This window comes from Lagenorhynchus albirostris, chromosome 17 (genome assembly GCF_949774975.1).
Source record: "Lagenorhynchus albirostris chromosome 17, mLagAlb1.1, whole genome shotgun sequence".
NCBI lineage: Eukaryota > Metazoa > Chordata > Mammalia > Artiodactyla > Delphinidae > Lagenorhynchus > Lagenorhynchus albirostris.
Genome location: NC_083111.1, coordinates 13,534,327 through 13,553,166, shown reverse-complemented (window position 1 = coordinate 13,553,166; position 18,840 = coordinate 13,534,327). Strand labels below are relative to the sequence as shown.

General features: G+C 33.3%; 1 protein-coding gene across 1 annotated transcript in view; it reads right to left on the bottom strand.

The window, feature by feature from the left end:
- Positions 1–18,840, bottom strand: part of C17H8orf34 (chromosome 17 C8orf34 homolog) — a 331,115-nt gene that overhangs the window by 205,163 nt on the left and 107,112 nt on the right. The window contains 1 exon segment of the mRNA XM_060128306.1: positions 16,008–16,174. Coding sequence (XP_059984289.1) covers positions 16,008–16,174 — 167 coding nt within the window.

The following is an 18,840-nucleotide window of genomic DNA, read 5'->3' as shown; positions in this document are numbered from 1 at the left end:
TATAGTATCAACATATGACTTTGGTGGGAGAGGGGGAAACGATTCAGTCCATAGCAGTGAGATTCATCATATTGTTACATGTATCAGTACTTAGTTCATTTTTATTGAATAGTATTCCATTGTGTGAATATACAATTTGCAGTGAATGTAATTTTGATTGTTTTCTGTGTGGGTTACTTTGAATAAAACTGCTTTCATGTACAAGTATTTGTGAATACATGTTTTATTTCCCTTGGGAAAACATCTAGGAACTGCTAGACCACATGATAGGTACATATTAAACTTTATAAGAAACTGCCAGACATTTTCTCCAGAGTGATTATAAAATTTTATTCCCAAGAGCAACTGTTTGAGAATTCCAGCTACTCCACATTCTTGACAACATTTGGTGTTTAAAGTCTTTCATTTTAGTCATTCTAGTTGGTGGGAAGAGATATTTCAATGTTGTTTTAATTTACATTTCTTTGATGGCTAACAATGTTAAAAGCTTTTCATGTGCTTATTTACCATTTGTTTACCTCCTTTTGTGAACTGTATATTGAAATATTTTGCCTATCTTTATTAGGTTATTTGTCCTGTTGAAAAACTGATTCGCAGGGGCGCTGTATACATTGTAGATAAGAGTCCTTTGTCAGATATACTGCATCTATTTTCTCCCGGTCAGTGGCATGCCTTTACATTTTGTTTATTTTCCTCTTACTTTCATTTTCTATGAAGAAATTTGTAATTTTAATGAGGTCCAGTTTATCAAATTTTTCTTTTACCCTTAGTGATTTTTTTTTATCTCTAGAAAAATCTTTGCCTGCCCCAAGGTTGTGAATATATTCTACATTTCCTTCTAGAAGTTTCAGAATCTATGCTCTTATGTTTGCGCTTGTAATTCATTTCAAAATAATTTCTGTCATGGTATGAAGTAGAAGGTCAAAGTTCATTCTTTTTCTGTATATATATCCAATTGTTCCAGCACTAATACTTGAAAATCTTTTCCTTTCTATATCAAATTGCCTTGAAGCTTTTGTTGAAAACTAACTGACCAGATATATTTCTGGACTTTAATCCATTCCATTGATCTGTTCATCTAGTCATGTCAATACTGCACTGTCTTACTATAGCCTTATGGTAAATCTTGAAATCAGATACTGTAATTCCACAGATACTGTTCTTTTCCCAGATGACTTTGGCCACTCAAGGTCATGATTTCCATATAAATTTTAGAATCAGTTCATCAATTTCTTTTTTTTAAAGCCCATTAGGAGTTTAATTCAATTGTACTGGATCATACAGATCTAATTTAATAATATTTTGTTAAGAACACATGTATCTATGTTCATAAGGGAGATGCATCTGTAATTTTTTTTCTTTTAAAGTCTTTGTTAGGTTTTGATATCAGAACAATGCTGGTCTCAAGACAATCTGAGAAATTTTCCCTCTTCTCTATTTTGTGAAAGAGTTTGTTACATTTGGCATTATTTCTTCCCTAAATTGTTGATAGAGATCACCACTGAAAACTTGAACCTGAAGTTTTCTTTTGGGGAAGGATTTTGCTTGCAAATTCAATTTCTTTAACATATGTAGAACTATTCAGATGCACTACTTCTTCTTGTTTTATCTCTGGTATGATGTGTTTTGCTGGGATTTTTTCCCATTGTATCTAAGTTGTCAACTATGTTGGCATAAAGTTGCTTGCAATATTCTTCTGTTATCTTTTGTGTCTATATAAAATCTAGTAGTGAAATTTGGCCGTGTCTCTCCTTTGTAATATTGGTAATTTGTGTTTCTCTACCTTTTTGTCAGTATTACTAGGAATTTATTAGTTACAACATTGCGAATATTGTGTTAGCCTTTTTTTCTATTTCATCGATTCCTATCCTTATCTGTATTATTTCCTTCTTTCAACTTATCTGGATTCAATTTGTATTTATTTTCTGGATTTTAAAGGGAGAAATTTATATCAATAATTTAAAATTCTTTTGTTTAAGGTTCTGAGTTTCCTTTAAGCAGTGCTTTGGCTACATCCCCCCAAATATTGTATGCTGTATTTTCATTCTCTTAGTTTGAATTATTTTCTAAGTTCCCTTTTGGTTTTTCTTTCATCTGTTATGAAGAATTAATTTCCATATTTTGGAATCTTCCTACTTGTCTTATGTTGATATCTAATTTAATCCTGTTGTGATCAGAGTACAGAAAGTTGGCTCAGCATACAGTCTTTTTTTTTTTTAATTGTAAATTTATTTTTTTATTTTTGGCTGTGTTGGGTCTTGGTTGCTGTGTGAGGACTTTCTCTAGTTGTGGTGAGCGGGGGCTACTCTTCGTTGCGGTGTGCAGGCTTTGCTCATTGCGGTGGTCTCTCTTGTTGCAAAGCACAGGCTCTAGGCATGTGGGCTCAGTAGTTGTGGCTCACGGGCTCTAGAGCACAGGCTCTGCTGTGGCGCATGGGCTTAGTTGCTCCACAGCATGTGAGATCTTCCCGCACCAGGGCTCGAACCCGTGTTCCCCTGCATTGGCAGGCGGATTCTTAACCACTGCACCACCAGGGAAGTCCCCATACAATCTATTTTGATGAATATTCCATCTGCATTTGAAAATAATGTGTTTTCTGCATTGTTGGGTATACTGTAAATTTCAACCTACAATAAATGTTGATAGTATTGTTCAAGTCTTCCATATCCCTATGGATTTTTGTCTACATTTTCTATCAATTATTGAGAGAAATGTATTAAATATCCTACTGTGACTAGGCATCTCTCTAATTTTTCTAATTTTACTTCACATATTTTGAAAATATTTTTAAGTGCATATACATTTACAACTGCTATGTCTTCCTGATGAATGTACTTTTCATCATTGTGCTACAGCGACATTCTTGTGCCTACTTCTGGCATGTAATGTCTTTTCTAACCTTTTAATTTCACCTACCTGATCTTTAAACTATGAATCTTATAGTCAGCATATGAGTCTTGCTTATTTATCCAGGCTAACAATCTCTGCCTTTTAATTGGTGAGTGTAGTCCATTTATACTTAATGTAATTATTAATATGTTTAGGTTTAAGTTGAACATCACACTATTTGTATTCTATTTGCCCCAACTGCCTTGGAGTCCATTGTTCCTCCTTAGTCAAACGTATTTTAGTATTTGATGTTATGTTTTCTGTTAGCTTTTTAGCTAAAGCTCTCTATTTATTTATTTTTAGTGATTGCCTTTGGGATTAAAGCCATGCCTCCCTAGCTTATTATAGTCTATTTACAATTAGTATTGTATCACTTCTTATAAAAAGTGATTCCATTTACTCTCATCCTTTGTGCTATTTTTCCTATGATTTTAATTCTTTGTATGTTATAAACCCTACACTACATTGTTTGTATTTTTGCTTCAAACAGTCAGCTGTCTTTCTAAAAATTAACAAAAGGAAGATAGCCTTATATATTTACTCATGTATTAAATATTTCTGGTGTTCTCATTCCTTCCTACAAATCTAATTTTCTATCTGATACAATTTCCCTTCAGCCTCAGAGACTCTAACACTTCTTATAGTGCAGGTCTGCTGATAACATATTCTATCAGCTTCTGTTTACCTGAAACTGTTTTATCTTATCAGCCTGACATTCTATGAACTTGTATTGTAGGCTCATATTTTTCACCAAATTTAAAAAAAAGTTGGACATTATTTCTTAAAATCTTTTTTTCTTTCCCATTCTTTCTCCCCTTTCTAGAATTCTGATTAAACGTTTTATCATTTTCTATTGTCCCACTGGTCACTGAAGCCCTTTTCATTTTATTCTTCATTTTAAAAATCTCTGATCTCCAGTGTGGATTATTTCTGTTGACCTGTGTTCAAGTTCACTGACCCTTCTTTCTGCACTGTTCAAATCAGCTGTTATTTCTATCTGGTGAGTTTTAAAACTTCACATATTGTATTTTCAGTTCTAGGCTGTCCTTTGGTTCTTTTTCTAGTTTCAGTATTTCAACCGAGATGTCTCATCTGTTTATTCCTTGTGTTCCTTTCCTTTAAGTCCACAAAATATGTATAATTGTTTTTTAAAAGCTACTAAAAGTCAGCTAATTCCAGTATCTGAGTATAATAAGGTCTGTTTCTGTTGAATGCTCTTTTGTCTTGATTTGGGGTCACAATTTTCCTGCTTTTTTACATGACTAGTAATTTTTTATAATATGGTGGATACTATAGTTGATTCTTTGTAGGAAGGCTGGTTTATGTTGTCTTCTCTAAAGGATACTAAGTTTTATGTCAGGAATTAAATTATTGGCAGATCTACCTCACCTTCATAAGCATTAACAAAGTATGCTTTGTTAGGCTGGGTCTATTTCAATTTTTCCCTCTTTCTTATAAGTGGCTCTCAATTCAGTGTGTGGTTATAACTCTTAATGTTTGATTTTTCCAAGGTCTCTTCTGAATGCTCAAGGAACTCAGGAAGGTTTATTCTCTTTGGCTGGGCTGTAACTCTGAAGTGTCCCAGCTCTGCCTGACCTCTCTTTCTCTATTCAGTTCCCAGACTCAAAATAATCACTCTCTCAGGTCTAAAGTAGTCTTGCCCTGTGCAAGAACAGCACAGTCCTCAGTTAAGAATCTAAGAAAATACACGTATAGACTTCTGTCCTCTCCCTCTGCTGCCTTTTCTTGGCACATTGTCCCACAAATCCTAGCCATTTCCTCCTCAGATCAGTGAGATCGCCACTCTTCACTCCACTTGAACTCCACCTCCATACAAGTTGGCCAGGGAGAGTGTCACCATGAAGAAAGCCAGCATGAAACACATGGCTCACCTCTCGTTTCCCTCCTCTCAAGAACCACAGTCCCATGCTACCTTTTGTCCTGTGCCTGTAAAGTTGGCATATACTTTGTCTAGTTTTATAATTACTTAATATGAAGGAGTAAGGCTAATACCAGCTACTCCATCATGAGCAGAAGCAGAAGCCCGACGTTAAATTTTAAAACTTTGTTGCCTGTGTGGAAACTGCATATATAGGCAAGTAAGTCTCTACAATATTAACAAAAATGGGTATTTTAATGTGTATGTATTCCACAGTTTAGTGTTTGATTCTTAAAGCTTAGGAATCTAACTCTTGAGTACCAACCATGTAATCTAAGAAAATTTTGTTTCGCAAGGATCTGTGTCCTTTTCTATGGTGTAAGAGTAATTATATTGTCTATCCCATGGTACTTTTGTAATTAAGTAATGCACACAAAGCATTTAGGTGCAGTGCATTGCATATTGTAATGCACATAAATGTTAATACTATTCTATGTTATGTATAAAAATACCTAGAAGGTACATCACTGAACATTAAAAGTAATTATTTCTGGGTAACACTTTTTATTTACTTATTTTGACCTCTGTAATGCCATGCTCTTTAAATTGAATATCTGTCTTTTAATAATCAAAAAAATATTATTTTAAAGAAAATTTGACTCCTAGAAGATTTGATATGACAAGTCCCTAAAATTAGCCTATGTTGACTTATAAGTGCCAATAGTTTTCCCCAAAAGAATCGTTCTTTGTTCAAATTTCTAAAATTTTTTGCTCGTCAGGAAGATAATAAGCAATGTAATCACATTGACAGTATACACATTTAAACAGTCAGTAGCACAGAGATGCTAAGATCTTGAAGCCATTAAAAGGCCAGTGATGAGCACATATCACTTTTCTTGCTATTTTTTTTAACTGAGAATTATTTAAACTCCTGATTACTAGGGAAAGCAATGATACAATTTAAAAAGTAAATTTATAAATGTGTATATTATGACAGCATTATGGTTGGAAAGTGTGTTTTAAACAAACATAGGATTTCTAAGGAAACAACTATGATTGTTGCTTTGTGGAAAAAGGAATCGCTTTATGAGCAAAGAGTCTGAATTTTATTGTAAAAGGAATGCTGTGTCTGTGATTTTTTTAAAATGTGTGTTCTTAGGATTTTCTTTCTTTCAGTTAAAAGCTTTTATATCAGAGAATAACTTCTTTCACATTCATAATTTTCCTTAACAAAATGGAGCTACTTGGAGCTTGTTTGTCCCTTTTGTGTTTAAACTGTATATGAACAGAGATGTTTCCTATCTTAAACTGCTTTCTACAAAAGATGTCCTTAACTCAGCCACCGAGATGTTAGAAATCCGATGGTATCAGATATTAAAATGTTATTTGAGAATTTCAGATCGTAAATGTGCGAAGTCCATAAAAAAGAAGATAAGAACATCAGATTTTAGCCTGGGGAAAAATAAGAAAGAAAAAAATCCCCCCACCCGTTTCTTTCTTGATATTTTTGCTTTTATTATTGGATATGAATTCTCTAAAATTGTGAGAAGATAAAATAATTCCTAGGACTTAAATATCAAGTAGAGAGTACTTGTTGAAATGATATCTAAACATGTGGAGCATATTTAGATGAAACATTTATGACAAAAGACAATAAACCTCTAAGGCCAAAATCCTATGGTCTCACTTTCTTTTTCACATGTACTAAACCTCTTGTGCTAGTTGAAGACAGGAAAGAAACTGATATAAAAATGATATGAATTACAATAACAAACCTTTTTTTTCTAGGTCTAATCCTTTATCAGCTACACTGAGCACTTTACAGAAATTATTTTAATCTTCACAAAACCGTGTGATATAAGTATTGTTATAATTCCCATTTTTCTGATGACGAATCTGATATTTGGGAGAAGGACGTTACTGTTCTCAAATCATAGAATTAGTAAGGGGCAATGGGGAAACCTGCAAATAGGGCTGCCTGAATACAAAGCTCATGCATGCCGCTGTTATTCCTAACACTATGCTAAATTACCTTCCAAAAATCAGTTTCAGAAGGTTAATTTCAATTTTGTTTTATGATATTAGCAACACTCTACATTAAATTCTTGAAATACAGAATCCCAAAACAAATGTCAGTAATTAATAAGTAAATATGACAGCACTTAAGAGATGAAAAATAGCTGGCCTCATGAACCCCCTTCTGACAATTCTTGAAAAACTGAGTTTTAAAGAAATTAAAACTTTATACGGAATTTTAAGTTTATATTCTGACACAAGCAAATTCATCCTATACCAATATAAGGCACTCATTCATCTCTTGCAGAAAGCAACTAAAAAAGTGAAAAGTAAAATCTAAGTCACTAAATCTAATTAACCTCCATTAGAACACTGTCATATTTTTTCCATTATGTACTTTAGCACTCTTCTATTTAAAAGCTTTAGAATAATTTTCAAAAAATACATTCATTATTCTTAAGAATATTTCCTTTCTGAAATTACTGAACATGAGACTATTAAAAAAGAAAATTATATTTCCATTCCAAAAGAAATTCATATACAGGACCAGTTTAAATATTTCAAATTTTGAAAAACATGTTTATTAAATAACTTTAAAAATTTTGAATGAAACTTTATTTCACAAAAACTACTGTTTTCAGATATTGAAAACTGGGAAATTTTGTGAGCACTCTTCTGTTAATGTATATTCAGTGTTCAACTTCAATAATTTTAAGGTTTCTATTTAGAGATGATTAAATAAGATATCAGTGGTATCATAACATATGAAAATCTAAACAGATTACTATAGTTATATAAGAAGTTTTAAGGAATTCAGAGAAGAGTTTTAATGCCTCTTTAATATCTATTGTTTTTGATGTTAAAATGCAAATAACTGCTGAATTAATTGCATTTCTTTGCACATTTTCAACCAAGAAAAAAAAAAAAACACAATAAAGCCATGATTTTGTACCACTTTCAAATGGCTCTTACATGGAGTGCAAAATTAATTCAAATTCAGTCAAATTATATGAAAATCATTACCACAGCTAAACAAATCATCTTGAAGTATAACATCACCATTTTATTAAGTATTTGAAATGGACAAGTTTATTTCAAAAGCAACAAAACCCTAAAAATATTTAACAGTGATTTTCAATTTGGTTGTGATTCATTTATACAATGAATTAATGTAAAACCATCAAAATTGTGCTGTTTCAAATATTTTCATACTTATCAATATAATTAAGAGTTTTTAAAGCTCATAGATTTCTCAATACATTTACGACTTTACTTACACAGAAGTATGTAAACATAAGTACAGATTTCTAGTTCTTATATCTCTCCTCCTTGTCTCTCCCCCTCCTATTCCTGCTCCCAGCCCAACTTTTGCTAGTGGACATTCATGTGTATGCACAAATCATTTTTCTTTTCTTCCTAAAAACCATTTATATGGAAGAAAATTGAAGAGAGTAGAATAATTCGCTCTATATCTTTAACCAAATCACATTAATGTTTGCTGTTGCTTAAATATCCATGTTAAAAATAAATGTAATATTTTGTAGTGATACAGCAAATACTTTGGCTTGCAAATACATCTGTAGTTTTACATTCTTTGTCTTCAAGCTTTTGATTTTACTGTCTTGTGGGAAACTTCTATTTTTACTGTTAATAGGCAATTTCTCAATGCTAAAGAAAGCTTTTTTTTTTTTCGTTGCTTATGACTAGACAACATGTATGTAACTTAGAAGATATGAATTTACTTGGAAGGAAAGTTTTGTATATAAATTCCAGTGTCTTTTTTCAGATATTCTTGTTAGTCAAGGCAAAAAAAAAAAAATTATAGCACTTTCAGAGAATACCTCATTTTTATTCCCACAGCATCTCTATGTGATAGGAATATTTTTATCTGCATTTTACAATGAATTACTTGTAGCTCAGGTGACAAAACTAACAAGAGGCAGCATGAGGGCTGGAGCTGGTCTTAGAGTTCTAGCCCAGTGCTTTGACCACAGACCACACAAAACATCTCACAGTGTGGTTCATACCTTTGCAAAATAATCAGTGAAAAGCTATGGCCTAAGTATGAAAAAGCACATTAACTTACATTGTTACATGTCAAAATTTTCTAACTTACTTCAAAGCGAGAAATATGTATTAAACAACCTACCCACGAATATAAAGAACAGCTCTCTCTCAAATTAAGGAATTGTCACACAGGTATACAAATGAGATGAAGGACAATTGTCAATAATTTGTTTATGGGTTTAGATTTTATTTTCAAACTGCTGACTTCACTCTATAATGCTGATCTGCTTTTACCATTGGAAAAAAAACTTTTTTACTCATTATTTCAAATAGTTTATTCATCCCTTTATACATATAGAAAAATCTCAACAATTCACTATTATTTTTTGTTCCTTGGTGAGCTGCCATTTTCCTCTAAGCTGCTTATGCGTGGAAAGTAGATCATTTTTTGTTTTGTTTTTATTGTTCAGCTTTTTATTTTCATTTATATGTATACATGTATCTATTATTTTTCAAGTTCTTTTCCCATTTAGGTTATTACAGAATATTGAGTAGCATTCCCTGTGCTATACAGTATGTCCTTGTTGGTTATCTGTTTTAAATATAGAAGTGTAGAAAACTTTTTAAAGGAAAAAAGCAACATTTCTTATCAAATACCATAGAAGTAAATCATGTAGCATGATATCTATTTTTGGTGGCATGCAAGTTTATATTTATTTAAAATGCAATCTCTATACACAAACCCTAGTTATCATCTGCAAATGTTCTGATATTTTTTGAAAAGAAACACAAAAAAAAAGCGTGAAGAGAATGAAGCATAAATACAATTCCAAACATGAAACGAGTGCGTCCAGAAAGCAATGAAGGAGGCTATGAGTCACATCTAATGAAAGCAAAGTAAGAGTCCTAAATAAAGATTTAATGTAAAACAGAAGCTCATCGGAACCATGTCCTCAGGTCTATGCTAGAATCATTTCCTAATATGTAATTTTCCTACTCTAAGCAGTTCATTTTTCAAGCACTCCTGTAAATATGATATCAGGAAGGAAGACAGAGACAATAAGGTAATACAAATTGCATTACCCATAGCTTCTTAGCAAGACTTTTCCTTATTTCCAGGAGACAATTCAATAGAGCCTGGTTAACTCAGAAACCTCTATTCCATGCTCTCTCTCTGTTGTAAAAATTAGACTTTCTAATATTTTATTCCTCTTGCTTCAGGATATATCACATCAAACATAAAGTGCACTGACCATACCCAGACTAAGATTAGAATTCCTCACTGTATGTTCTACACATCACCTGCAACAGAATCTCTTGGAGGACAGGAGGAAGGGCAGTCGTGTTGAAAAATGTTGATTCATGGGCTGTATCCAAATCTAATGAAACAAAAATTGGGGGTAAAGGCCACTGGAATTGGCATTTAAATAAGCTTCTCAAATGATTCTTAAGCAAACCAAATCCTGAGAATCATCCCTGAATAGTTAACAGTTCGTGAAACATGTCTGTATTTGTGCAAATTTGAACTCCCAGGAATATGCAGAGTCACTTTGTAAGTGGAGAAATTAATAAATCTATGAATGAATTAATGGACTAATTGAGAGCTGAACTAAAGACCTACAAAATGTTTGGTTCTACATAGATGCCAACACTCACTAGATTCATTGTTCTCTCAGAGCCTAAAGAGGTCAAGATAATTAGAAAAACAAAGGGCACAATATTCTTAGTGCTATATATTAACATGTACTAGTACTATCCACATGGCAGGTGCATGATACTTGCTGAATGAAAATGTGTTTCAGTGGATTTTCTCAAATGTTTTTACTGTAATTCAGAGAGACAAGCACTGTGCTATTCAACTCCACTCAGGCTACACTTCAACCCAAGCTCACTTGGCATTTGTGCAGGCAATGATGGCACTAAAGCAAGAAAGTCAGAATTCAGAAATATAGGACAAACTCTATAGCAGAAGTATTTCACAGAATTTCTTTAACAATATATCACATGGCTTAACAGGAGGAAATATTTATTATTTAGCGTGTGAAAAATATTTTCGCACATCTGTGTACATATATCCTAGTTTTTCAATTATGCTAATTAATTTAGTGAACATTTAAAAATGTATGTGCAGATTTTCTATTTTGGTTAACTGTGGTCATCAATTGTCAGTTTAATAACTAATTTTTGAGAATATCTAATATTTAAAAATGAGAGCTACTTACACTGAGGTGATTTGGAAGATATTTTATTCAGTATGTTCTAGATTTAGAGTACTAACTTCATTGGTACTCAAAATTGTTATCTCTTAACACCCACAAATTTGGATATTTTAATCTCAAATATGTACTAATTCCATATTAAATTACATTGGTATATGCTGAAGGAATTTCTAAGCAGTATTTAAAGCAATCTTACAGATAATATTAAAGGATCCATAAATTTAATTTTTGGAAGTCCTCAGACTTTTTAAAAGAATCATTTTACAAAGAATATTTTAAAGTGACAAGTTATCTGTCATCCTGATGCTCCCAATAATCAATACTCAAAAGAAATAAAGTTTGTATGAATGTTCCCCTGTGCTTTAGACCACTTCACATACTTTAGATCACTAAAATACAGGTGTAGAGATAGGTAGGTAGATTTTTTTCTTTTAAACATTTAAAGGCCCTCTCCCTTTCTTTTTTTTTTTTTTTAACATCGAGTGACAGAATCCATTTCTCACTAGGTGAAATGCATGTTTATTTTGCAAACGAGTGATTTCTGCTTTAAGAAGCATGCAACTTAAAAAAAAAAAAAAGAATTTACCAAAGGATCACCTTAATGTAATGAGTCCCTCTAGAAAATTAAGTTTATATTTTACATAATTTGGCAAGATACTGGGGTTTTAGAAACTCAATAACTGTATTCTTGAAAGAATACCAGTATGATTATACTTGTTCCTGATTATTAAATTTAAAATAAATAAAATGTATCTGCAATCACCTTGTTTATTTTTGCCAACACAGTTTTAATTTTTATATGATTAGCAAAAAGCTAAGACCAGGTAGTATAAAGCATGACTAATGCTAGTTTTCTTTTTTAGCATCTCTGGAATGTGATTTTTAGATATTTGTCTCATCATCAATTCTGAGAAAATCTAAAAACAACTTTTTAAAGTAATATACTAAAATGTGTAAGAAAAGTAGTTTTTAAATAATTCTGATGACATTTTTAAATGAGTGTAAATTATATGGAGAAAAATCAAACACATAATTGCAATCAGCATTTCATCAAAAATAAAATGAAAAGTCCATGTAATATAATGAAAATGGACTCACATTTACAAGCTGAAATATCTCTTAAACTAATGAAGTTCCTCAAATCTTCTGTGAAAGTTAATGGAGTAAAATATATAGAGATTTTTTTTTTAATCTCTTACTGCTCCATTGTAACTTTTTTTCTGCTTTTGAAAGATTATTGACTTTAATAACTTTTAAAAATAATATGCAGATTCTTCATAGTTTTATTCATTGTGATCAATTTCCAGCATAATTACCAAAATATTTGAGAATATCTTATATATGAAGTTGAGACCTACTTAGTTTGAGATGAATTGGCAGATATCTTATTCAACTTCTGTAATTAAAGCACCAATTTCAGAGGTGCTTAAAATTGTTATACCTTAAAATTCCACAAATTTGGAAATTTTATTCTCTGGTATATATTAATTCCATATTAAGCTACTTTTGTACTATGAATTTATAAGTAGTATTTAAAGCAATTACAGAAAATATTTAATCTACTTAAAAGTCATAGATGTTGTATTATAGTATTTTCACATGCCCAGTACACTTAGAAAAGAAATTCACAAATATACAATTAAACAACTGCGAAAAATTAAATGTTAATCAGTATGTATTAACAATGCTAGATTCCTTAACAAACAAAACAAGGGTCAATAGTTTTACTACTAAACTAAAAGTTTTTTTCCCCTTCAAATCAACCAGTTTTATTTAGGAATAATCCTTTGTTATATTAACGTTAACTAATAATTATACTTTTTACTTATTTAACAGTGCACAAAGCATATAGACTGCTTCCCATGCATAATAAATAAAATTTTCAGCCAGTTATACCTGGTATAGGTAACAATGACAAGTTAAACCCTTAAAACATATAAGCTACTGCAAATTCATTCTAAACAATGTTGTGGATTCAAAAGGATATTTTATACCAGATGTCTCTTGCATTTTACAATTATTTCATGCACTAAAATTTTATTTCAAATATGTTTTCAAGAACTTAGCATTTGTATTTGCCTCACATATGTACAATCACTTACGTTTCTCTGGAATCAGAGTTTCAAAACTATTATCTTAAAATTCTTTAATAATAAACAAAATGATGTAAATCTAATATTAAAAGGACTGGGAAGACAGATATTATATAGTTTCTATATTGATTTAGGAGTATTGCTTCAATTATTAGTGTAGGACTTGATATCCAATGGAATATTAATAGAGATATACATGCCTATTGAAGATGAAGGTTTTAAAACTGAATAACTTAACAACCATTTTATTTCATACCTATACTTCACATATTTATCCATTACTATTATCATGACTGAAAAATTCTTAGCTCCTGCATTAACTGAAAATATTCATGTACATCTGTCTGATTTCATGTAAGACATGAGCCATTCATTACCTTAGTTAAAGGCATACATAACATTATAAGTCATGAACTTATATACTCTACTTCTGAAGAAAACTCTGAGTCTATATTTTAAACATATATTTCTAAAATAATAGAATAATATTCATGGGTAGGAGTATTAGAGCCTTAAAGACAAATATATTTCATATCTAAATAACATTTTACTTTAATTGATGAACTTTATGGGCAAAACAATTTGTGGATAGAATTTTCTGTTATATGACCTTTGTTCACTGAGACAACTAGGCGAGAGGGTTAAATATGGCATTATTTTAGGGGACAGCCCAGTGGACTTGGAACATTCCATATTATTGCAGGGAAATCTCATAACCTATAGACCAGCATTAGTACACCACCAGCTGCCTGTGCTGACATGTGGACCGACATGGCGAAAGTCCAAACCTCCAGCTATCTCTCATTCTTAAATTTGCTCAGACCAGAGGCTAAAATGTCAAATGAAACAAAATTAGTGAGGACCAGCTGTTAATTGCTCACATTAGGTAATCTCCAAAACCCAATCCTTTGGTCTTCATCTCGGGAGACTAGAAACCTCAGAACAGAGGAGCTGAGATCTAGGGATACCAGCACTGACTGGACACCTCAGTCTCCTTAAAGAATCTCTTGATATTACTGAGGTTATATGAGTTCCTCCACTCTGACTAGACATTCCTGAGGCTATCAGGAATCCCAAAGTGATTTGGAGAATGCTTGGATTTCTTCAAAAGATTCTCTTTGCAACATAGAGCATAACCGCCTTCATGTGGCTATCAACTGACCATGAGCTGTTGTATAAAGGAAATGAGGGGGACAGAAGGATACCTGCAAACCCAATGTCAATGTACCAACACACCAACACTGATGTTACATAGGCAACATCCATTAACGGTTCCAGACTTGCCCCCTTCACTGTTACTGACTGAAGCAGAGGAACAATGTACAGGCACAGTCATGGAGCACAACTGCAAGAGTCCATCCTTACAACAGCAAACCTGCAGGGGTAATGACCACACTGCCTGCTGAACTACATCTACTTGTCCTCTGGGACTTACCAGAGGAATCAGACTCTCTAGGAAACATTCCCTGATAACCGGCCGCTACTTTTGCATTAGATGTTATTCCTATGTACACACTGCGCTTAATCACGTTAGCAACTGTAGCAAAAAATATTAGAGTGATATTTACATCTTCATCTTGAACACTAGAATGTGAAGTTCCTGCAAACAGAAACCATGATTATTTTATTTTTACGTCCCCAGGACCGAGTCTAGGGCCTAGCATTCAGTAAACGCTCGCTGAATGGAAGCTGAATGAAGGCGGCACCACCACATCTACCACATCTGCCACATCTGCCACATCTGCCACATTACCGATTTGGAGGCAGGGAGATGAGATTCCTTAAAAAACACCCAGATTTAACAGTTCTTAAAAAAAAGATGGACAGCATGAAGTGAAAATGCCATGACATAGCCTCCTCAATGCTGGAATGAATGTAGTTATTATAACATCAGAAAGTATCAGTGAACCTGCCACCACTAATTAATAACACCTTGTAGGCCTATGCATGGAGACCTATATCATTTATTATAATGATAGTATTTTAGTACCATAAACACCTAAAACCAAGGAAGCTAGTTTAGAAAAAAATAATTTAAAAAAAATCTGTATACTTCTGGAGCTCCTTTTTCTATATGTTAAATTTATCTGAAGCATTCAAATGATTTTATTATTTACTCACTTTCTAGTATATTGTTACAAAGTATTTGAAAATTGTTCTAATTATTTAGAATAGAATAGCTAATATCACTGAATTAAAAACTCAATGTTTTATATGTGGATAATTCGCTCTGAAATAAAATTTAATTTCCTTCTTTTGAAAAAATGGTTTTACAAAAGGAAGTTCAATTTAAAAAAACTATTATGCAGAGATTTCTGATGAAACAAAAATATACACTTACTTCATTAAAAGATATAAAAGATTTCCTGTGTATAAAACTTTCATGAAAAGTATGAGCCTGTAAAAACACTGCAATCTCTGCCAACTTTCCTGTCATTTATGAAAGACATAAAACATTAATTTACTATCTTCCCTTTTAAATTTAACTTGCTTTTTCTAAAACATCCTTGAAACAACAAGGAGACATCTTGGAATGCGGGCTGAAATATGTACTCTGGATACATTTTAGACAAAAGATGTGATCAAGGCAATCACAATAGGAGGATAAAGCAGACAAACTTGAATTAGTATCACAAGTGCACAGAGAATGAATCTTGATTAAGTAGTCAGAAGGGAAGTGCTGCATATACAAAGCACAAAATACAGTCTAATAAATACTTCACATGCTCAGGTGATTTCAGCTTAACTCTTGCATGCAACTCCATGAAAGTCTAATGCAAGTGTGTGCTAAATGGTTTCTTTCCCCTAAGACAAAACTACTCAAAACTTTGAGAATCTCTTAACCACTACGCACTTTTACAATGCCAGAGAAGAAAAAGAGAAATTATTAATTTTTAAAATTACCCAGCAATTCCATTGCATCATCTTCATTATCAATATCTTCTTCTGTTACCGATGGGGTGGGGCTATGGACAGACTCAAAAGAATCTTGAGAGAGCATTGCTGCCAGAAGTTTCTTATGCTGCTGTTGCTGCTGTTTTAATCCTTTAGTCTTGGGCTCCACCTTTAAGCTGAAGAAACAGTTAAATGTTAATTTTCAATGATGATAACATCATCAATTAGCTGTGGTAACTAAAGAAAATCTACAAACAAATTTTCACTCAGTTATTTTGCTTTGCAAATCTATGCACATATTAGTAAAATTTTCCCCCAAGGATAATGGAAATATAGACCGTCTTCTTTCTAAGACATCCTTCGGTACCTCATTAACAATTTCCTAGATTGGAATACATGAAGAATACGACAACCCCTGCCCCATTTAAGGGAGGAGGTGCTAATTGGCTCCTAACAATTGTTGCCATGTGGGAATTAAAGCCCACTATTAATGGATTTGTAATTTTTTAGAGGAGGTAGGAAGTTCAGATCATTACATAAAATTCCCTGATTTACAAAACAAATGCATGTCAAGCAAAACACATGTAATGGGATAACTATTTTAACACACTATAATAACATTTTTTCAATGCAAACTTTAATTTCCATCATTAAAATAAATGTCCTCACTAGTCCTCTCATGTTGCCTAGGTCTGGGGGTAGGACAGGGTAGAAGGAGGGATGGAACCAGAATTGGCATTTAAATGACTCTCAGTGCCCTCCAGTCTAAAGGAGTCTTTGCAAATTTGGAAGAGCTTCCTGTGATAAAGCCAGACTCCTTTGGGTAAAGGAGCCAGTCTTTCATGGCTCTCTCCCCCAACTTCCCAAGACAGTGTCTGACGGGAAAACTTACATGTCCACGTGGCAACCATTTATAGTTTTAAAAATTGTCCCAAGGTTCTCCTCTTTCCTATAATCTGATTTCTTTCCATATAACTGCCCAAAGGAAGAAAACGGCAAATGTCACCTCATGAAGGAAAAAGACATGATGAAAAGGAGGAGGTCTCTCTTAAGCAGGAAGGAGAGAGGACCCTTTCTAAAGGTGCTCAGAGAGAAGGTCCAGGAGGGAAGGCAAATGAGCAAGAGGCTACATGCACTTGGTTAAAAAAAAAAAAAAAAAAACAACCAGGTGAGTTTCAGGGCATGGATCAAAACATTTCAAGCGGTCTTAATAGAAGGGCCAGGTTCCACACTAAGAGAAGGCTGGAAAGGGCAAAATGGCATCGTATGTCATCAGTGGGCAAAGACCAGTCAGCTCCACCTCACTGTTCACTTCAAAGCTAGGCGGAGCACGACAGAGAAGACCAAGGGAAACGGGTGGAGAGAAGGCTTGTTCTCTCCCCCAAGTTAAGGCTATTTAATAAATGCACAAGGAATGATGGAATCAGAAAACCACCATTTTAACCACCAACACAGTAACTGCTCAGGCAAGGATCATCAAGGGATGCTAATGCCCTTTGCTGACAGATTGTTGGGGGAGAAGGACTGTCAAAAATCTCAAGGTGGTTTCCAACAGATTATTTATGTTTCTACTTGAATTTTTTTGCTTTTAAAGAATTATAGATTTACATGAAGTTGTAAGAAATAATACAGAGAGATCCTGTGCACCATTGATACAGCGTCCCTCAATGGTAACATCTTATAAAATTATAGCACAATATCACGGCCAGGACACTAACAATGATACAATTCTCCAATCTTATTCATGTTCCCATTTTAATTGGACTCACTTTTGTGTGTGCCTCTCTATGTATTTAGTTCTAGACTATTTTAGTATTTTTGTGGGTTTGTGTATCATGTATCCACCCCCACAGTCAAGGTACAGACCAGGTCAAACACTACAAGATTTCCTTGTGTTGTCCTTTCCTAACAATTCCCACTTCCCTCTATAACTCTCCTTCCCCTTCCCTCATTCCTGGCAACCACCAGTCTGTTCCCCATTTCTATAATACTGCGATTTCAAGAAATGTTACGTAAGTGAAATCATACAGTACGTAATCTTTTAGGATTGGCTTTTTTCATGCAGTACAATTAATTCCCTGGAGAATCATTCATGTAGTTGTGTATATCAGAAGTCCGTTCCTATTCTTTGCTGTGTAGTATTCCACGGCATGGATATACTCCTGTTTATCTAACCATTCACCCATTGAAGGACATCTGGCTGTTTTAAGTTTCTTGGCTATTAAGATGGAGCTGCTATGAACATTCATGTACATGTTTTTGTGTGAAAGTTTCCATTTCTCTGAGATAAATGCCCAAGAGTACAAATGCTAGGTTATATGGTAGTTTCATGTTTAGCTTAGGTTTTTTTTTTTACATTTACATTATCAATGTGTGATTATTTTAATATCTCTAAATGTGTCATGAATATATATGCCTTCCCACTAAATAGCTATAGACAGATGCTTGACTATTCATGGAAAAGGAAATGACATAGGATTTGGTAAATTATTGATACAAGAAGAGGTGGAAGATTACCACCGTGTGAAAACATGAGACTCAGAACTGGTGATAATTTTAGGGGGAAGAGAGACAGCGAGGTCTGTAAGCAGGAATGAGATGCAAGGTTCACACCTCCCTCTTCTCCTGTGGATTGCACAAGTGAAAACTGCATCATTAGAGAGAAAAGAGGGTCCTGCTACTGGGAAGTAGGGGTCTTAATGCACACAAGTGGTGAGTAAGTGGGAAGAGGTGGGGTTTGGAGTCTTTCTCAGAGCACTCAGATTTCTGGGTCCCCTTATTTAGACTTTGGACGTGAATCTTAATAACAGGATTCTTAGAATACCTTCCTGAAGAAAGGCTG